This window comes from Danio rerio, chromosome 20 (assembly GCF_049306965.1).
Source record: "Danio rerio strain Tuebingen ecotype United States chromosome 20, GRCz12tu, whole genome shotgun sequence".
NCBI classification, from domain to species: Eukaryota; Metazoa; Chordata; class Actinopteri; order Cypriniformes; family Danionidae; genus Danio; species Danio rerio.
The window spans coordinates 3,164,156-3,186,799 of record NC_133195.1 but is presented as its reverse complement, the minus strand read 5'-3'; the positions used below and the strand labels follow the sequence as shown (position 1 = coordinate 3,186,799).

The following is a 22,644-nucleotide window of genomic DNA, read 5'->3' as shown; positions in this document are numbered from 1 at the left end:
ACCTGTGTGTATCTCCTGTTGGTAATTTGTGTAATCGTGTCATGTGTATTTAAATCCCCCTTTTCAGGTTAGTCTTTGGCTAATCTATCTAGAAACTGCTCCATGAATGTTACTATAGCCAGAGGTAGACTGGTATATGTTAGAGGAAAATAATAAGGCAAGACATAGCATCAATCTGGAAAGAATAATTAACCAAGAGGTTGGGGAAAAATAAAGGATACACAAAGATATTTACAGAGAGCAAAGAACCCAGAAACTGGAGTGTCTGGATAGGGGGTAATCATACTGGGAGAAAATATAGGAATAAATGGAGGGACATCTGATAGCTCTGTTAGTAGCAGTGAGATGGGTAGAAATTATGGGGCAAGTCAAAGTCTTGGTATGTTCAGACTCCTCTTCAGCTCTTGCAAGTCTTTTTTTTTTTTTTTTTTGTCTCAAAGTCAACAATATATTTTGTTTGGAGTACTCCAGTGTATAAAAAAGGGAAAGGTGGTGAAGTTTATGTGGGTTCCAGGTCATGAAGGGATAAAGGAAAATGAAATGGCTGATAGATTAGCAAAATGGGTGTAAACAAAAGCTAATGTAGAAATGCAAATAAGGGTTAGTAAAGCAGAGATGAAAAGTCTAATATGGCTAAGAATAAATCAAGAATGGCAAGAAAAAGTGTGACAGAGAAAAAAAGGGAGGGATTTATATCAAATTCAAAAGGTTGTTAGACACGAGAGTCAGTTGTGGCATCTGACATTTGTTTAATAAAAACTCATAAATCGATAGAGAAGTATGAAATTGGACTGTGTGAAGGCTGTAGTGAAGAGGAGTCAGTAGAACATGTGATGCTAAAATGCAACAGGTACGACACACAGAGAGAGGAAATGATCTAAGGGATATGGGGATTCAGGAAACAAAGGACTGAGTTCAGACCAGAATACTCCACCCAGTCGAAGTTATTGAGAGAAACTGGTATTTATGGTAGGATATAAAAAATATAAATTATTTAAATTACAATGGAAGGTAAAGGGAAGAGTCAGATATAATTAAGTATTGGAAGTAATGGAAGAAAAAGTAGGAGTAAGTGTATTGTGGTGGTTAATATTATTGATCATTATTACACAAGGTGAGGGGTGTGTATGAGAAAGGGTGGGAAGAAAAATCCTAACCTCTGATCCACTCCATTTATTTCTAAAGCTCTTTCAACAAATCACAATGAGTACCAAAGTGCTGTACATAAAACACATCCAAATATACACAAAACACAAACTCACATCACATGATTAAAAACTAAAGAAAATAAGTGTATTCAGTGACCTTTGAGAAGACTCAAAAGTTGGAGCTGTTCCTAAGGAGAGTGGAAGATCGTCCCAGAGTCTTGGAGCTGCTACTGAAAAAGCTCTATCACCTCCACAAGCGTGATTGTGGAACTGTCAATTAGAGATTATTTTTATAGTGAAGAGATCTCCCAGGTTGGTGTATATTAATTAGCTCAGAAAAATACTCAGGGGCTAGACATACAACAGTACTTTTGTACTGAATTCTAAACTGGATTGGCAGCCAGTGTAGAGAAACCAGTACAGGGGTATTTATTTATTTATTTTTTTTTATATAAAAATCACTGGACTGCAAAAGACCAAAACATGACCTCAGTGTACAGAAATGTGATCTATGGATAAATTGCTCACTTCTTTAATCATCTTGTTTATCCTGCCCCTTTTTACAGTGCCATACGAGAGAATTTAGCATGCTCAAACTCTAGTGTGATTGCAGCATTACATATATCACTTGCTACTATCTATGCAGAACTCAGGGTGCTTTTACACTTTGTTCAATTGCCTGGACTGAACCGAAGTTTGTCACCCCTTGTCAACTTCTCAGATGACTGTGTCCCTCTCTGAAAAAGGGCCAATCAAAGTAGGAAAGCAAATTTTAACTTGTGCAGTAGTTGATGTTCTATCATTCTAACCACACTGGTCTGATTGTACACTTCAGGGACCAACCAATGCTGATCACCCCAACGTGTCAAACTTAATGAAACATTTATGGAATCAACTTAAATGCAGAGGAATGCACTGTCTTTGTCAGCTTGCAGAATCATCTGAGTAACGTTTACATGGACACCAATACATGTTGGATAGTGTCGAGACAATGACATTGATCATTTTATACTGAAACTCGGTCTAAAATTCCTTTCTTGGTCTTATCCATATTTATCTTCCTTTTTTTTTTTTTTTTTTTTTTTTAACATTTTGCTTTTACTTTAGCATTTGTTATTCCTTTAATCATATTTATTTATGGGTATGCCTGTGATTTACCCCTCGTATAATATTTTTTTTTGGTCAAAGACTTGAGGACTAGAGCTTTCTTGGATGCTGCTTTTGTACCAAAATCATAATAATAATCACCTGTTGACATCACCTGTTTCAAATCACATCATTATTGTAACCACTTTACCTGATTTACTAGCCCTAAATTGCTCCTGTCCCAACTGCTTTTGAAATGTGCAGCACAAACGACAAATGTAATTGTTTATTTTTAGAGATAAAACTATCATAAGCAATATATCAAATAACGATTGTTTTATTGTCTGCAATGTAATACAAGTCAAAGTAAATTTAGAAATCACTTTTTTTATTTGCCGTTTTTATAAAGTCCCAACTTTTTCTGATTTGGGGTTGTAATATAAAATTCCCTCTAATCTACTGTAATAATTAAAAATTATTTAAAAAAAAAATTATAATTATCTTCAACGTCCAAAGATGTCTTATCCAAACTACACTAACTACCACCTTACACTCACATTACAACCGACCTACTGGAAGCTGATAATTTCATGCACTATATGCATATACACACCATACATGATACACTCTGAACATATTCAGACCATACATATGCACACATGATACACTCCATACATATACACACACATTATATAGTCAGCAGAGTTCGAACCTGCGCACAGCTTTTGCGCACAGTCTCCGGGAAGCAGAGACAGCACAACACTCCAATCAGACACGCTCAGCTAACTTCATGAGCACTCTTTTCTCACAAGCTGATGATCTGAATTCAGAGCTCTCGTGTTGGGCCACACCCCAAAAGACAGCCACTGAGTGATAATAAAGCATGACGAGGTCTCCGCCAAAGAGAAAGCCCCTCGCCCGAACAGGGACTTGAACCCTGGACCCTCATATTAAAAGTCTGATGCTCTACCGACTGAGCTATCCGGGCTCTTGTACACACATGCGCTTGTTTGCGGAGTTGGGCCTCTGCAAGCCCCTTGCCAGATGACAACACGTTCTCATCACAGCACAGAACTGCGTCCTCTAATAAAAACTGAAGCAGTCGTCGTCCAGGAAACGGCGTTTCAAAGCTGTGCCATGCCACTGCTGAGCTGCACCATGGAAGACCTTGAAGTCATGAGGTGTAACCAAAGGCATGGTCCAACAGCATGGCCAAGAGCACATTCCGGCTGGGCCTTTTGGAACTGTGCTAGCATCAGTCTTGAAAGGAGCCGTGCATAATGCAACTCTCCAGCAGCAGATGGAGCGAGGGGGAAAATGTGCTGCAAAGGGACAGCCGAAAAGGACTGTGCGACTTGGTAAAAAACAATCAAATCCCAATTTTCGCCTCAACGTTGGAGCCATGCAAGATGTTGCTGTCGATTTATTGAATGTTTCTCTAGGCAACATCAGATTGTAGGTACCACAAAAAAAAGCTAAATTGTGGCTAGTCGCCAGACTCGAATTAGTCAAAGTGGGATTAAACACCCAGGCCCACAACCAAACGACGTGAAAGCCACAATTCCAATCGAAGAGAGAAAAAGACAAAAGCAGCCTGCGGCTCTGTAGTCAGCAGGGTCTGAACCTGCGCGGGGAGACCCCAATGTATTTCGAGTTCATCGCCTTAACCTCTCGGCCACGACTACTCAAGGCTGCAGCCCTTTGACTTTCTTGGCTCGATGTGGGCAACACTGGACACAGCACGGCCTGGGGTAGAATCCAATGGATGGCACGAGGTTGCAAAAAGCAGCCAATGCATCGTCTTGCAGGAACACGCCGCCGTAACCCGAATTCGAACCAGGGTTGCAGCAGCCACAACGCAGAGTACTGGCCACTATACGATCACGGCACACCACTGGCTCACTGCTTGGCACTGCAGCTGCCTGGACACCAAGGGACACTGGCTTGTTTGCGAGATGCAGAGAAGGACAGCATTTCCGTTAGGGAGAAATGAGCAAAAAGGACTAGTCCACGAAATGAGCAAAAAGGCCTAGTCCACGTTGTGGAAGCGCCAACCAACGTAGTCGGCAGGGTTCGAACCTGCGCAGGGAGACCCCAATGGATTTCGAGTCCATCGCTTTAACCTCTCGGCCACGACTACTCAAGGCTGCAGCCCTTTGACTTTCTTGGCTCGATGCGGGCAACACTGGACACAGCACAGCCTGGGGTAGAATCCAGTGGATGGCACGAGGTTGCAAAAAGCAGCCAATGCATCGTCTTGCAGGAACACGTTGCCGTAACCCGAATTCGAACCAGGGTTGCTGCAGCCACAACGCAGAGTACTGGCCACTATACGATCACGGCACACCACTGGCTCACTGCTTGGCACTGCAGCTGCCTGGACACCAAGGGACACTGGCTTGTTTGCGAGATGCAGAGAAGGACAGCATTTCCGTTAGGGAGAAATGAGCTAAAAGAACTAGTCCACGTCATGGAAGCGCCAACCAACGTAGTCGGCAGGGTTTGAACCTGCGCGGGGAGACCCCAATGGATTTCAAGTCCATCGCCTTAACCTCTCGGCCACGACTACACACTTTTTTGTTTGTTTGTTTGTTTTATTTTTACTGTAACTGTATTCTGTAACTTCTTTTGTTGATGGCATATGTAGACCAAGTTATGTGCAACTTTGTGTTGGTGTGGATGAACACCGAGTACACTGTTTTTGTGAGAAAAATACAGTAAAATATATTTGGTATTTGTGTGTTTTGTATAAAAACAAAATTCTAAAATATTTTACAATGAATGCACTTCTATAGGCCAATGCATGTCTGTAGTAAGTGTAACACTGTCATTATGATGAACGAAGAAGAAGTGGTCATAGTGTTTTACATTAAGCACATCAGTGTTCAATCATTCATAAGTGATCTTATAAATGTCTATTGATGAGATGGTTTGTGTGTGTCATATGAAAACAAAATACCATTTTGAGAAGAAATCACATTGTTTTGAACGTAGAGTTTCATTTTGCAGAAGAATTGAAGAGTTTTGCCCAATGTGTGTGTGTTTTGTGATTTGTGTGTAGAGTTCTGACAATATGAGACATGCTTTCAGAAAATGTGTGTAAGCAATCAGAAAAACTGTAAAAAAAACAACAACAACAACATGGGTGGGCAGTAAGCCAGTTATAAACCAGATGAGCTCTGAGTTTTGAGTTTTTTTTTTGAGTTTGTATGCAAAGTAGGGCAAGTGACTTTACACTTTTGACAGACAGTGTGTTCCTAGTGAAAACAAGAGATTTTCTGCATGATAATTGTACAAAATGTAGAGAATTGTGTGTAGTGTTTTGAAAAAAAGTGTGTTTTAAACCTGCAATTTGAGTGTAAGCAGGAATTGTGCTTATAGTTTAGCAGAATTGGTTTAGGGGGTTGGTGCATCAGTTATTACATGTTGTAGTCATTGTGTCTGAAGTAGGCCTACAAGTAATTGTGTGTAAACAATTGGAAAAAAACTGTAAATGTATATTGAAAAAACTGTTATATCTATTGTAAAAAACTGTAATGAACTCAAGGTTTATAGAGTAGTTTACTGCAAAACACACTGTGTATAGTAAAGTAATAACTGTATTGCATAACTTTACCTGGACGTATTGGTGACGGAGTTCTTTGATGCGCTCGCTGTTCCTTTCAAAAACCCCGCGAGTCCTCTTTTAGAACACACAGTATGATGATTTGAATGAAAAAACCTCAACACATGAGTGTGGTTTCTAGATGGGAATCAGCTGTAATATGTATATATGCATATGTATGTATGCATGTATATAAATATGGAATAAAATACAGGGAGTATATTTGTTTCACAATATGATCAGCTGTTCATTTTGACTTAAGCCTATATAAGTTCTGTGTTATACATTAAAAATTAAATAAAATAAATGAATGAAATGAAAATAAAGTAAGCCAAACTAGTAAACGTCAAGTTACGTGTTTAATATTCATAAGCTTTTCCTTTAATCGGATTGGTCGGCTGGCTTCCTCCAAGTCGCAAGTCAAGCGTGTTGCTCCGCCCCCGAGCGTGAGTTCTGAAGATAATAATAGAAACAGGGCAGGGTCCAAATGAACGCACTTCAGCCGCGAGCGAGCGAGCGATTTCACAACAAACACAAGTGACATAAACAGGAACGACAAGACCGAGAAAACCCAATGTTAATGTCTAGCGGGGAAACGGCTCGGTGTGATGCAGGCGGCGATCAACAGGACCGACCGCGTTAACGTACTTAGCAAGCTAGCAGTTGCTGGCGCTCCGGAATACGGGTCAAGTTTATCAAATAAGTTTCGCGAAGGCTTCAGTTTGAGGACGTCAGTGTGTTTGCAGGAGTGAGAGATATCAGTCATTTGCGTCGTGACCAGCATGTCCGTCAACAGTCCTTGATCGCTGCTGTTGTTTCGAGTTTTTATTTCAGTTCAGGACTCTTTATGCTGCTGAGCGGATTTCTTTGAGTTTGATCTAGAACTATTGATCGATAATCTTAAATTGTTAGATCTGATGACGTAATGTCATTGTCATTACTATTTTGATGCCTGTCGTGGTGCGGGCACGAGTGCCAGCTATGGAGTGTGGCGGTTAATTAACGTTAGCAGCTACTGCTGAGTGTCGCTTCACCAACTGATGAAAGATGAATTCAGATCTGGAGGCCATTTCTCTGTCTGTGCCCTCTCTCAGCCAGCCCCTGGAGATGATGATGGTGATGATGGGAGGCAGTGATGGAGAATCCAGTGCTGGGAATAATTCTAGTGCTGGGGCTTTCTGGCAGGACCCCTCCAACTGTAAGAGTGCCAACCCCGGGCTGATCAGCTTGCCCTCGGACGGGGTCGCACTGCTGACCCCGGGGAAATGCAAGAGCCGAGCCGTGACAGTGGCTTATGTGAGGAACTCCGAGACCAGCCAGCCTTCAAGCCCGGAGAACATGGCACTACAGTGTCTGAAGGATGCCTGCGACATTGTGGGCTGTAAACTAGATGTGGTGCCCTTTGGGAAGCTGGACTTTGGCGAAACATCAGTTCTTGATCACTTTTATAACGCAGGTAGGTCTAATGACTGAATAGGGGTCCCACTTTATATTAAGTGGCCTTAACTACTATGTAGTTACATACAAACAAATCAATAAATACGATGTACTCACTGTCTTCATAGTGTATAGAGAAACACTAAGGGTTTCTCTATACACTATAAGGGTTACTTAGGGTTAGAGACAGGTTTGGTAGGTTTAAGGTGTAGGGGATGATCAACAGTGTAACTAAAGAAATTAGCAGATGTAATTACATGCAGGCACAAGTACAACGTTTACACATGTATTTACACAATAAGTACATTGTAACAAATGGTTAATTACAGTGTAAGTATATAATCTAGCTAAAACTACTCAATATAAAGTGGGACCTAAATATTTGACTGGTCATGCATGTCGTAAAGTCCAATAAGTTTCTTTAAAAAAAAGAAAAGATTTAAACATCTTCTGTAGGCTTTCCAATGGTGCACAGGATGGTTAAGATCGGACAGTATTTGGCCAAGATACAAGTATTTAAAAATCTGCAATTTGAGGGTTTAATAGATGTAAATATTGAGAACATCACCTTTAAAGCAGTCTAAGAGAAGTGCTTAGCAATTCATGTTTCTACTGGAAAGTTGAGTTTTGGTGTATTTATATTTCATGGAACATGATCTTTACATCATATTCTAGTTTTAGTTGCATAAAAGAAACTGCAATAATAATGCAACACAACACTGTTTCTGTGCTCCAGGGTCACTTACATTGTGTGTTATATGCTTGGGATACGTAGCTTTCTACATGAAAAAAAATATATAATAATTTATAGCAAATACTAGTGTATGTTGTATTATTTTGTATATATTTTAGTGCTGCATGCAACTCTTTTTAATAAATACTACAACATACTTTAGGTTTAAATATAGTGCACTGATAAAATATAGTACATACTTTATTATACTTTAGTTTTTTACTACAGTAAATTGTGGTGTATTGTAGTACATAGGAGGAAGGACTAAAGTAAAAAAAAAAAGTGATTCATACAGAAATATTTTTGCTGTACTAAATGTCAATATCAGGTGGTATTTTGGCTTTCCTTTTGTTTATATTAAAGCTACCTGACTATGACCTTGTCAATATGTTGAATGCAAACATACTGTGTACTGTATCTGGGCGAAAAATATTAAATTGCAATTTTAAATTTATTTCACACTAATATTTACCGTAAATGACTAGTATTTCATGTGGGTTTTGCCGTTTATTGGAAGGTTTCTTTCTTTTGTTCTTCTTTGGATTCTGACACTTTTCCACCTGGAACGTTTTCCAGGAAAGTTCACAGAATCAAGTGGTGTGTGATGGTATCGCTCACCCACATACACACAATCCAGGGTGGAGTGCAGTTTCTGTAACCTCTTTTCCATGAGGAATGACCGGCATTTAAAGGCATTTAAACTGGGGCTGTGTGGAATTTAAGGCAACCGACCACACTGAATCTGTACACGGAGAAGTGATTTTTTAGCCCTTTATTAAGCCTGTTTATTTAATTCGGTGTGTAAATGTTTTTATATTGATGTCAGTAACATTGCTAACCGGATGCTAATTCATGCTAATAAGCTAATTCTATCTCAAATTAAACAAGCTACATTCAACAGACTTTCTCAAGACACCATGAAGTTTGTCTTTAAACTTTAAAATCTAGTTTCAGTAATAGGCATGGGATGATAACCGTGTTTAAGGTATTTAGGGTTTGGAAAAGTCAAGGTTTTAAAACAATCAAAATTTTCTGCTATACCGTTCCTAAGGTATGTGTAAGAGATTTTTTATTCACTTTTTTTTTTTTTAGTTTTTTTAAAACTACAGTTTTACTACAGCAGAAAAGGTCTCCATTGTGGAGGATAGTAGTTGATGAAATACGGTTATTTTCTGTAAATTTAAACAGTCCTAGAAAACTTCGTATTTTACAGTAAATTCCCGGCAACCATTGCCGCTGTTTTTCTGTAAATTTAACAGATTTTTTAACAGTGTGAATAAATGAAACCTAAATTGTAAATGTTGTGTTGATTAAACTAAACAACATTACATTACCTTTATGTAACTAACTTAAGTTCAGTAAAGTAAATATTCTTTCTTTAAGGTAACTTAACTCGGTTACATGGAACCTGTTGACATAAAGTTCATTAAAGCCAACATATAATTTTTTTGAGTGAAAGATGCCGTTTTATATTGGAAAATAATCTGTTTTTGAAACAGATTAAGACAGCAGAAGTCATTAATTTATTTGAATTATTTAGCCTGACACGTTTAGTGCTCCAAAATATTTTAAATGATACCCAAATTAAAATATATTGTGTACAAAAGGGAAAAGGGTTTTGTTTTCTACTCCAGACTTTTAAAAGCAATATATTTTAGAGCAGCTATCTCAATACCGTAATATCGTGAAACCGTGATATTTATATCCAAGGTTATCATACCGTCAGAATCTTATACCGGCCCATGCCTATTTACTTATTGATTGATATGCAGTTGTTTGCATGATTTATTTAATATTGAATGTGAGGCTTGCTTTGTTTACCAAACAAGTGGATCTGATTTGCATTGTAAAATTAAAATAAAGGTTTTTTATTTTTTTATTTAATGTTTTAATGTTCTAGTTACTATGCTTCCCTAATCATTCCACTTAAATTGGCGTATTGTTTTACAAAATTGTACACAGAAAAAGTACAAAATATTCTCAGATTCTGCTGGGCTCTGATAGCATTGTAAATAATGCAACATGCAATACAATATTTAAAAAAAAGTCATGTTATTTAATGGAAAAGAAAGCCTCACTTCAACTTCTGAAAGCAAACAGCCATGCTTTGCTGTTGCATAAAACAAATAATTTCTAACAATGTAAACTAAATAAATTACTAAAATAAGTATCAAAACACAAACTGTTCCTGAAACAGGGTCTACAAGCATGTCCACATTGCTTTGTTTGAGAGATGTATAGTTGAAGTTAGAATTATTCGCCCCCCACTTTTTTTCTTCTCCAATTTCTGTTTAAAGGATTTTTTCAGCACATTTCTAAACATAATAGTTTTAACTCATTTCTATTAACTGATTTATTTTATCTTTGCCATGATGACAGTAAATAATATTTGACTAAATATTTTTAAGATACTAGTATTCAGATTAAAGTGACATTTAAAGGCTTAACTAGGTTAATTAGGGTAACTAGGCAGGTTAGGGTAATTAGGCAAGTTATTGTATAACGATGGTTCGTTCTGTAGACTAGCAAAAAAATATATATGCTGGGGGATTAATCAATCGATATTGACATTCAGAACCAATAATCGATCAAATTTTTCTTGGTCAATTTTTTCCAATTACTTTCCCTTCTGTTTGTGCAGTCACATGACCACGCTATTAAGATTTTATGAAAAAAAAATTATTTACAGAAAAATCTATGTACACGTCACAACGACATGTAACACAAGCTTTGTGATTGGTTGATTTGGTAGAGGTGACGAGGATGGGGGGCGCGGAGAGCCGCATATTAGACAATGTGCGTTTTCATTTCAGTTGTTTAGCGTTGATGTTCATCAAATATTCATAGATGGTGAATAGTGTGTGTTTATAAGTAATGCACACATTCAAACATCCCTCACTCTAAAATGTGAGCTAGGGCAGGGCGGTTATTCGAAAAGTTATCAGAATTGACATTCAGAATTTAAATTTTTCCAGTTATTTCCACCGCTGTGTGTGGACTCACCTGAACCTGTGTTTTCGGCAATGTGTGAGCCGCATTTTCACACCTACACTTTTGTTTCGGAACGTATCTCGTTTGCCCAGTTAGCGTGGTTCGTTTGGCATATGTAAACAGGGCAATCGCGCTCTGTTCCGCGCCAAAGTAATCGCTCCGAGATCGCTTGAATGAGGTGGTCTCGGCTCGATTGAAACGAACCCTGGAGCGGTTCGATTGCAGTGAGAAAGTGATCCGATCCGAGCGCGGTTATATTACAGTGTTTTATAAATATGTAATAGGCTTACGGCTATATGAAAAGAGAAAAATTAGTATGGCGGGAAGTTTCCAGAGTCTCCGGATGCCCGCAAACGAGTGATGATCTCCCGGTAATCTCGCGTCTCCCTCCCGGTCCTCAAATAGGCATCGTCGCGCACCCTTCTCACCCCTCCCCACCGCATCTCTGCTCAGACACGTCACGCGCGCGCACACCTTGTCAATCACCACCAAACCACCACCTCTCCTGACAGCTTAGCAGGACGCTGCAAAATAAACCCTTACACTTACCAATGTAAGGAGAGTTTACTCGCACGTGACTTGTTTTAGCTCTTTTGGTCCGATTATAAACTTTGCAGTGTGAAAGCGAACCGCTCCAAGAGCAAAGAGCAACAATGTAACAATTGTAATCTCTGTTTCGGAACAACTGAATCGATACACAGGTGTGAAAGCACCCTTAGGCAATGTGTAAGACACTCTTTTATCTCTGACATTTTAACCAACACTTGCACCAGTTTTGAACATTTTCACCAGACACTTTCTTACAATCACTCAAGATCACAAAAAACAAATCAATAAAGGCATTGTGCATTTATGAAGCAAGTTTCACACGGGTGAGTGGGCTTGACAAACCACCTGTAGAAACACTCTTCTCATTCTAACCCCCAACTCTAGCACTTAATTCTCTAACAGTTCCTTTATATAATTAGTACGTCTTGTGTGCATTGCCTCCTCTTCTTGTATTGCTGAATGCCTCTTCAATTGTAAGTCTCTTCGGACAAATGACTCAATGTAATCCTGTTATCAGTATTTGGCTGCAACGCTCTAGAATAATTTGTCATTGTAGATGTTGGGAAAAGTGAAAGGGCCTCCACTGAATAAGACATATGAAAGAGTAAATGATGGTTCATTCCGCTGTGATGACCCCTGATAAATCAGGCACTAAGCCAAATGATAGTGAGTGGGTGGTTATAAATGCTCAGATTTAGATTGAAATCATTTTAAGTATAATAACCATAACCTGTGACGCAGTAGTGCAGTAGGTAGTGCTGTCGGTCGCTGGTTCGAGCCTCGGCTGGGTCAGTTGGCGTTTTTGTGTGGAGTTTGCATGTTCTCCCTGCGTTCGCGTGGGTTTCCTCCGGGTTCTCCGGTTTTCCCCACAGTCCAAAGACATGCGGTACAGATGAGTTGGGTAGGCTAAATTGTCCGTGGTGTATGAGTGCGAATGAGTGTGTGTGTGGATGTTTCTCAGAGATGGGTTGTGGCTGGAAGGGCATCCACTGGTGTATGTACTGGTTAAGTTGTCGGTTCATTGCACTGTGGGGACCCTGGATTAATAAAAGTACTAAGCCGAAAAGAAAATGAATAAATAAATTATATGCATAACAAAAATGGCACGTTTAAAAAGATATGCTGCAAAATGATGTGCTTTTGTTATTGTTCTACTATTTATATATTGCTTTTCTGCAGTAGTTTGTCTCGATGACTGCATTTTCAATACAGTTGTGCCTGAAGGTTTTATCTATAGATCAAACATGGGATGTTTTGAATACTTTTAGCATTTTTGCAAGGTTTAAACCTGTTTTATCAGTAGGAGAGCTTTTGTACTTCTGGACTCTGGGAGTTTTTGAAGGAGAGTTTGTAGTGGAATGCAGTCTTATCAAAGGGTTGTTTTGTATCTGATTACAAGGAAGCATGAAATCCCCTCCAGTGTAATGAAGTCTCTTTTTGTTATTTGTATGTGAAAAGCCATGCGGTGATTTAGATTTGCGCTGGTTGAGCAGTTTGGCTTGTGGTGTACCATCAACAGGGTTTACAGAGACTGCACACAAACAATACACAGTGGGTAAAAAAAGAGTAGAGTCTGTCCACATTCAGAGTATTTATTAGGTGAAAGTCTGAAGTGTACATCCTGTGGAAGCTTTAAGAGACCATGAGGCAATGACAGCAAAGTGGCACAACTGATGCAGATTGTTTTTTTTATCATTACATTATGATAAGATTAACCATGATATTGAAACCACCCTCACCTGCATGTGCACTCATTGAATATTTTGTTAGTTTTAAGTAAGAAATGAATATCAATGTGAATGAAACCACTTGACCCACAGCAGCCAATGACTGTTTAACAGGGCTAAGTGCACCATTCACAACGAGAATGTTTGATCTCTGGCAGAACTTAAAAACGCACAGACATCAACAAATAGTCTTTGAATCTCAATAATGGTGACAAACAATAAATAAAAATCTAATACAAAAAACAACTTGGAACAAAACAAAACAATCTACTGAAATATTTCCTCCCAAAAACAACATAAAATAAAGGAAAAGAAGATTGTAAGAACTTTAAGCTGCATAATATATTCATGTTGCAATGCATGCTGGGATTGTTGTACTATGCTGGCACCCATCATGCATTGCAGCATGAATGAATTAAGCAGCTTTTTTTTAGCAACCATGGTTGAGGTTCACATCCTGATTCTTGATGTGTCATGATGTGCAGCTGGAGATCTCAAGGTTTTGCCCATGAATATAATTAAATTAATTTCTTATTAATTCCTTTATATTTGTTTGTTGAATCTTCATGGGAAGCTGTAACATATCCCAAACAATATCAAATAAAAGTATTTTCTATGTTTTAACTTATAAAATACTAGAAGTGATATCTGTAACGATTAGGTTCACACAGTATATTTTGTCATTGCCTTTCTTGCTATGAAGAGTTTCAGAAACACAGTTATAACAGCCAGAGAAACATTAAGATAGAAACGTAAAGGTTCAAGAGTTCAACTAAAGCAGCCTCTGATCTCCATGATGGTGAGGTCAAATAAAATATTTTCAATAAAAATGTCTGTAGTGCCTATAGTTTTATTTCTTGTTCTTTCCTTCAGTGATTGTGCTTGTTAACAGCAGGTGTTCATCAGGCAGTCATTGTGGTCATTCACTCTGTCTAGTGGACTAAACTAGTTGACTTAAGCTACGGTCACACTAGAGTTTGAGCATGCGATATTCTGTCGTGCGGCGCTGCGAAAAGGGGCGGGATTAAACAAGCTTATTATACATTTAAAAAAGCGAGCGATTGCTCCATGTTTTCAATTTCTGTCCAGAGATGACAGGTTTTGATCCTCGACTGTTCTCACGCAGTCAAGTGATGCGATTTCGCAGGTCAGAGTTCACCAACTTGCGAAACTTGACGCATGACCGGTTTCGCATGCGTTTCCGGTCTGACGCATTCGCGTGCGTATGAATGGAAGTCTATGGGAGGAAAAGCCCAGTGTGACCGCAGCTTAATTTAGGGACCACTGAATGAGGGTGTATAGAGAGATTTCAGACACTCTGATTAGTTTCTCGAAAACAGTTAGGTTAGATCTGTCACAGTTATTTTACGTATTTTGTACAGAAATGAGCTGTAAATCATTTAACAGGTATTCACTGTAGATTGTACAGACTTTTACTGTTAAAATCACGGACATTTTTTACAGTGTGTTTTCAGCACTGTTCAATTTGAATAAATACATTTAGCTACTAATTTTCAGATTTTTGCATTTTCTCTTTATGCGTATGTGTGTTTTTGATATTGTGATATACAGTTGAAGTCAGAATTATTAGCCCCCCCTGAATTTGTAGACCGCTTGTTTATTTTTTCCCCAATTTTTGTTTAACAGAGAGCAGATTTTTTCAACACATTTCTAATCATAATAGTTTTAATAGCTCATCTCTAATAACTGATTTATTTTATCTTTGCCATGATGTCAGTAAATAATATTTGACTAGATATTTTTCAAGACACTTCTATACAGCTTAAAGTGACATTTAAAGGCTTAACTAGGTTAATTAGGTTAACTAGGCAGGTAAGGGTAATTAGGCAAGTTATTGTATAACAGTGGTTTGTTTTGTAGATTATCGAGAAAAAATATTGCTTAAAGGGGCTAATAATTTAGTCCCTAAAATTGTGTTTAAAAAATTTAAAACTGCTTTTTTTCTAGCCGAAATAAAACAAATTAGACTTTCTCCAGAAGAAAAAATATTATCAGACATACTGTGAATATTTCCTTGCTCTGTTAAACATCATTTGGAAAATATTTAAAAAAGAAGAAAAAAAATTGAAGGGTGCTAATAATTCTGACTTCAACTGTAGGTCTTGAAATTAATACTTAATGGTCTTAAAAGGTCTTAAAAAGTCTTAAATCTGACATTATGATGTCTGCAGAAACCCTGGTTAAGGTACATTAGAGCTAGAAATGGCAAAGAGATCAGATTCCGGGGCATTCATACAGTTTTTCACCTGGCCTTGTGCTCAGGGATGTATGCTGGTTTGCTCAGTCTCTGTGTTGTGTCTGTTTCCTTTGGGTTAACTGAAACAACAGCTCAGACACAGATGCATGCAGACGGAGGAACTGACTTCCTGCTGCTGATATTTAAATGCACTGAACTCAACTGTAGGGACAGGCCCGATTGAAAAAGAACCACGCAAACAAACACTATCTGCACGTCAATCTGTTCATCTTTCTGTATATCTATCTGTGTGTCAGGTCTGGGTAAAAACATTTCAGTTTTTGTTTTAGAAATAGCCGGTGTGCTTAAAATGCTGGGATAGTTTTTATTAGTAAATAAATGAGATATTTTTGGAGCTTTGGTGTTGTCACCTCTTCATTTATCATTTTAAAAGCATGTATTAAAAATGTGACCTCTATCTCTGTTCACAGATATTGCAGTGGTTGAATTGACGGATGCATTTCGGCAGCCCTCCCTCTTCTATCATTTGGGTGTGAGAGAGAGTTTCTGCATGGTCAACAACATCATCCTTTACTGTGATCACAACTCGGACTCGCTGCAGTCTCTCCAGGTCAGATGCTCTTTTATTTCAGCGTCACTAAATTCAGGAGCTGCTACACAACAGGTTCAACTAAAGGCCTCTTATCTTTGATAGTCTACCAGACTGAAGATTAAGAACATTGTAGAGATGTGAAATGAAAATATCCTGTTAAATTGCAGGTCATCCAAGATGGAGGTGGCTTTTCTTTTCAGTAGAACATTCAAGAAGATTTTGAACTGAATCCATGCTCCTTGGGGATTCTTACATAGGCGGTTTAATGGTTTTTAGATGAAAAATAAACACATACAAAGGAGTCCCTGCCATTAGATGAATCATTAGATCATTGGATTGAAATATTAAATGTTTTCCTGCAGAAAGAAAGTCACCTCATCTTGGATGACCTGTGGGCGATTCAACTAACAGGACATTTTCATTTTTGGGTGAACTTTCCGTTTAACTATATTTTGGTTATTACTGTTATACCAAATTTAAGTCAGGAAAACTTTGAAATGACAAATACACACAAATAAGTACATAAAAGTAGGGGTGTAACGATTTATCGTTGTACGATTTATTGCGATGCAAAAATGTCACAATATGCATCGTGGCGTTATGACGATTTGATTACGATATGACGTCCGTTTTCTCTTATTAGTTGAGCTGTTTGCACGTGAGCTACGTTCCACCTGCTGTCGCACGTGAGTTCAGATTGCAGCAGCAGTAATGTTAGCAGACCAAGATGAGTGGAGCTGACATAGAGGATGGCCCATCCTCTCAAAATCAGACGTCTGGCAACATTTCGGTTGTACAGTCATTGCTTTAGACTCGTCCGCTTTTTGACACGCGTACTGGGTCAAACATCCTAAGTTTTAAAGTCTTCACAGTGATTTACATACTTTGCACAGCGACATGGATACCTTCTAATGGTGTTGAAAGAGTCACATACTGTATTTATAAGGTAAAAATCACCCTAAAATATCATTCTGTCTTCATGTAATGTTCCCGCCGCAAAATCACACATGACGTGCGCTGACCGTGAGCTGTTACTACAGAGGGCGGACTTTGATAGACGCGCGCGAATGGCAAGCCGTTTTAGCATTTAAACCTTTGTTCTGACTATCCATAAATATATTTAGAGATATCTCTAAATATATTTTGACTAGTCATAATTATAATTCGACTAGTCAGAATGACAATTAGAGATATCTGCAATTACAATTGTATTAGTACAAAATCAGATTGGAGATATCTGCAAATATATTATGACTAGTCATATTCCTCCATTGACTTCCATTGAAAAATGTTTGCAGATATCTCTAAATGAGTTTTGACTAGTCACAATTGTAATTAGAGATATCTCTAAATGAATTTAATTAAATATGAATTAAATACCTGGAAATGTGGATTTTTTTAAAAAAAAACACAAAAAACGCAAGTGACCAAGCAAAGCCTTAAGCTCTTATTGTTAAATTCAATTGAATAGAAAGCTTATTTTTTTGCACCTTTACTTAAATTATTCCTTAATTTTGTCTCTGTCATTTCAATAATATTTTTTAGAAGTTTTTAAATTGTTTTATTTTCCAGAGACAGGCCTGTTTAATTTATTTTTTTAAACAAGTTGAAACAAAAGAAATACATGAAAAATAGTGTACTTGGTAAAATTTGCATTTCAGATTAATTTTCAATTTTTATTCAAAATATCGTGATACATATCGAATCGTGAACATTATATCGTGATACATATCGTATCGTGAGCTGAGTGTATCGTTACACCCCTACATAAAAGACATGATGAAGAGAATGTAGTGCTTACCATAAACCTCATCTAATCAAAGTTTTTGGGCAAATGCATCTTGAATTTTAGGTTTCTATAGTTGTATAACAGAGCAAGGGAAAAAAATCACATGATTTCCAGTTCTATTTGTCTTATAAAATCCTAAAAATCTAAAATTTGGATTGAAAAATGTACATTTAAAAACTGCTTTGTTAGCCGCTGTACATATACATACTGTACAGTTGAAGTCCCCCCCCCCCCCTTGAATATATTCAAATTCCCCATATCTGTGTAACAGAAATAAGATTTACACATTTCTAAACACAGTTTTAATGACTCATTTCTAATAACTGATTTATTTTATCTTTGCCATGATGACAGCACATAATATTTTGTCACATTAGATATATAGGGCCCTATCATACACCCGGCGTTGTGTGGCGCAAGGTGCGGCGCAGTAGTCTTTTGGTAGTTTCAGCATGGCGCAAGAGTTGTTTTGAGGTGTTGCGCTACGCTGTTTAAATAGCAAATGCATTTGTGCGCCCATAGGCGTTCTGCTCTAAAAAGGAAGGTGTTCTGAGGCGGACCGCTGGCGTGTTGCTATTTTGAGAAACTATAATAGATTTTTCATTAGACCAAAACAAACCCGGTCTAAACTCGGGCGCAGAGTTGCACCTCGCTTACACACTGCTTAATACACACAAGATGTAGAGCAATACGCAAATATCTTTACATATTAAAATATTAAGGATATATATAGGATATAATAAGAATAGATATAGGATATAAATATAAAGGATTAAAATATTACAAAACATATTATTTTCCAGCCTACATAAATATGAAAAACCACTGCTTTTATGCCTTCTTCATCTCAACCCTTTTAGACCATGCACCACGGCGCAAAGCGGATTTTTCCGTCCTTAAATTAGCAAAAATGCGTTCTGAAACGCGCTGAAAGCGTTTGCGCCCCGTGTTTTGCGCTCTGCGAATGGACCGTCAAAATAGGTTCTATCTGACATTTTTGTCAAAATTGAGTTATTGGCATATTCTTATTAAATGACGACTTATTTACATTATGTGATGTTTGTTTTATAAGTTGTTTACATTTTAAGACTTTTTATTTAAAAAAAACAAAAACGGTTTATACAAAGTCGAACTCTAGCTTGGCTCTGTAAGTTTCTTTTTGTGAGCCAATCAGCATTTTTAATGCATGCACGAGGACCAATCAGGATCAGCTTTTTTTGACATCTCGCTGGACTGCTCCATTGACAGCAGGAAAGACCAGTAAGACAAAATCACACAAATTCAGAGCCGGCTAAATAATGCCGCACCACACAAAATTGAGACGTGTGTAAATGTGATGATGTAGAAGCATTGTTTTGATATTGAACTGACATATTATGTTTTACATTGTTGAAAAAGAAACAAATCTTTAAAAATGTAGATATTTAACGTGAAATATTTTTATTTGTGTATGTATGGTAAGTAAAACTCTTTTCAGTGTTTATTAAACTCATTTGCTCATTGTCTGTTTTCTTTTAAAGCCTTAAATGGCAAATACTTAATTTAATTTATGGGGCATATAATTCAATAAATATAATTTAATAAGCTATAAAAAGCATACAATTTAATAAATATTAACATATTAATTAGATCAAATCAACATATGCACTGCACAAAATATTTAGCACAGCCTTGAATGCTTAATTTGAACAAGAAAATTGTCAAGAATATTGTCAATATTCATTTATTCATTCATTCATTTTCTTGTCGGCTTAGTCTCTTGATTAATCTGGGGTCGCCACAGTGGAATGAACCATCAACTTATCCAGCAAGTTTTAACGCAGCGGATGCCCTTCCAGCTGCAACCAATCTCTGGGAAACATCCGCACATACATACACACACACACACACACACACACACTCATACACTACGGACAATTTAGCCTACCCAATTCACCTGTACCGCATGTCTTTGGACTGTGGGGGAAACCGGAGCACCCAGAGGAAACCCACGCGAACGCAGGGAGAACATGCAAACTCCACACAGAAACGCCAACTGACTTAAATACTTAATTCATGGAGCATATAATTCAATAAATATAATTGAATAGTTCATAAAAAGCATACAATTTAATAAATATCAAGACATTAATTAGATCAAATCAACATTTGCACTGGACAAAATATTTAGCACAGCCTTGAATGCTTAATTTGAACAAGAATTTTGTCAATTTAATTATTTTAAATGTATAAACATTTTAATTAAATGTTGAATTTAGTCCTTTGGAGAAATGCTTGTAATCTAGTGAGCAAATCTCTGCTCACGCTGCTGTAGGATTGATGCTTACTATTAATACTAGTTGCATAATAGTTTGCAGCGCATCACTTTAATCACAGTGATCTCCTGTAAAATGTATTGTAGGCAGGCATTATTGTCATGGAGATCCTCCTGGCTGGGTCAAACACCTCTATTATTGCTTTACATTACGAAATGGAATTATGCCAGGCGAGCGGGGAGTGAATTACATAATGTCAGATATGTTTAGAAGAACTCTTTAATGCAGTGAGCTTGTTGCCAGGCAGAAATTTAGAGGAGGATACTGAAGTATTTAAAGTGATGCAATCTTGCTTTTGGTTATTATCAATACTGGTTTTGCTCTCTCGCACTCTCTCTTCTCACCAGCAGAGAGATGAATACGTCATAATAATATTATGTTTTTGTGTTAATCAGAAAATAACATGAGTTTGCACATTTATTTTAGAACTAATTAGCCTTTAGATTTGAGGGCTGCTGATATAAGCATTATATGTTTTAGCTAGCGTTTTCCCCTTTTTACTTCATTCACATACTTTTAATGTTGTGGAATTTGTTCCCCATGGTATCAAATATCGATATTTTTCAAGGTATCGTATCGAAGTTAGAAATTGCAGTATCGTGACAGCACCAAGATGGAGCTTGGCAAATGCACACAGATGTTTAAAATAGCTTTGTGCATAATTCATACACGCATTGTATATTCTTTATTTTACTTGATAGCATTTCAGGAAGCACACCACTACACTTCAGGAAACACTGTGCTGATAAACCTTTCAACAGTAGTATGTTAGGAAGAAATGTTCATACGTCAAAATAGGTGCATTGTGCTTTTAACAGTTCAATTAAATGTGTTGAGAAAGGTGTTAAAAAGCCACAGTCGTTGCTTTGGCTCTACTCTAGTCACTGGAAATGGAAGGTCAAGTTGAGCACTGCAGACTACAATGCAGCACTCTTATGTTAAACTGAAACCAAAACTACACAAAATATAATATATTCAAATAAACTTAAATAAAAATCTATGCAGGCATATAAATGTTACATAAACAGCAGAATTACCTTTGTTAAATAAAAAATAAATAAGAAGAAATGTTTTTTAAACATTTAAACTCTTTGGGCTCTATTTTGACGGTCCATGCGCAGAGCGCAAAACGCAGGGCGCAAACGCTTTCAGGGCAGAACGCATTTTTGCTAATTTACGGATGGGAAATCTGCCTTGTGCTGTGGCACATGGTCTAAAAGGGTTGAGTTTATTTTCTTAATGAGTTATAGGTGTGTTTTGAGAATAAACCAGTTAGAGTCTCATCTCCCATTACCTTTAAGAGCCAGCTGCATCGCTCCAAGAGCGCATTCACTATTTACAGGACGCAAAGTAAGTCTAAGTGGAAAAAATGAGCATTTCACAAGCAAACAGAAAAAAAACAGAAAACTGTTAAACAGAGCATCTACTGCGTGAGAATGAGAGATAAATGATCTACTTTCACATTCGCTCTTGGATAGGGAAACCTTTACGCACAGACATCCATTAGTCTATAAATAAATACTTTTGTTTGTTAAGCGCAAATATTTGTTTCAAAACTATTTCTAAATTCAGTTCTAATTTCCAGCAAACGAATAAATGAACAATAATAACGAAGTGTGCTCAAAAACCTGAGTTATATCCTAAAACACATGCTGTGCCCCATATGGTCTAAAACCTGCAGGTGGACAAAACTAAGCTTGTTTTTAATAAAACAAATATAAATATGGATATAATAAATAATACTGCTAATAATAATAACATTATACAAAAGCAAATTGTTATGAATAAACTGAAAAAGCCTCCCGAGATGAAGAAGACATAAAAGCAGTGATTTTTCATATTTATGTAGGCTAGAAAATAACATGTTTTGTAATATTTTAATGCTTTATATTTATATTCTATATCTATCCTTATTATATCCTATATATATCCTTAATATTTACATTTTTTCATATGTAAAGATATTTGACAATTGCTCTCTTGTGCGTATTAAGCAGTGTGTAAGCGAGGCGCAACTCTGCGCTGGAGTTTAGACCGGGTTAGTTTTGGTCTAATGAAAAATCTAATATAATTTCTCAAACTAGCAGCGCGCCAGCGGTCCGCCTCAGAACGCCTCCTTTTTAGACCAGAACGCCTATGGCTGCACATATGAGCGCTAATGCATTTGCTATTTAAACAGCGTAGCGCAACGCCTCAAAACGACTCATGCGCCAAGCTGAAACTACCAAAAGACTATTGTGCTGCCCCTTGCGCCACACTGCGCCGGGTGTATGATAGGGCCCTTAAAGGGACAGTTCGGCCAAAAAAGAAAATTCTGTCATTATTTTCATCAACTTTGACTTTTTCCGAACCAGTTTGAGTTTCTTTTCTTTAACACAAAAGAAGATATTTTGAAGAATGCTGTTACAATACAACAGTTACAGTACTCAGTTATGCAAACATCAGAGTACCCACA

General features: G+C 37.4%; 1 protein-coding gene and 4 non-coding genes across 6 annotated transcripts in view; 1 reads left to right on the top strand and 4 right to left on the bottom strand.

Annotated features, from left to right (window-relative positions):
- Window positions 1–3,149: 3,149 nt before the first annotated feature.
- trnak-uuu (transfer RNA lysine (anticodon UUU)) lies at window positions 3,150–3,222 on the bottom strand. The gene has a single exon. It is a non-coding gene; the product is annotated as a tRNA-Lys (tRNA).
- Window positions 3,223–3,837: 615 nt separating this feature from the next.
- On the bottom strand, window positions 3,838–3,919 carry trnas-cga (transfer RNA serine (anticodon CGA)). The gene has a single exon. It is a non-coding gene; the product is annotated as a tRNA-Ser (tRNA).
- A 373-nt stretch (window positions 3,920–4,292) lies between these two features.
- trnas-cga (transfer RNA serine (anticodon CGA)) lies at window positions 4,293–4,374 on the bottom strand. Its single transcript has one exon. It is a non-coding gene; the product is annotated as a tRNA-Ser (tRNA).
- Window positions 4,375–4,721: 347 nt separating this feature from the next.
- Window positions 4,722–4,803, bottom strand: trnas-uga (transfer RNA serine (anticodon UGA)). The gene has a single exon. It is a non-coding gene; the product is annotated as a tRNA-Ser (tRNA).
- Window positions 4,804–6,284: 1,481 nt separating this feature from the next.
- Window positions 6,285–22,644, top strand: part of map3k5 (mitogen-activated protein kinase kinase kinase 5) — an 81,574-nt gene continuing 65,214 nt past the window's right edge. Inside the window, exons 1-2 of one of the 2 annotated variants that reach the window (XM_021468422.2) lie at window positions 6,285–7,294; window positions 15,964–16,103. In XM_021468422.2, coding sequence (XP_021324097.1) covers window positions 6,886–7,294; window positions 15,964–16,103 — 549 coding nt within the window. In that variant the 5' untranslated portion in view covers window positions 6,285–6,885. The remainder of the gene's footprint in view (window positions 7,295–15,963; window positions 16,104–22,644) is intronic. The other variant, NM_001161750.1, reaches the window with a different exon arrangement.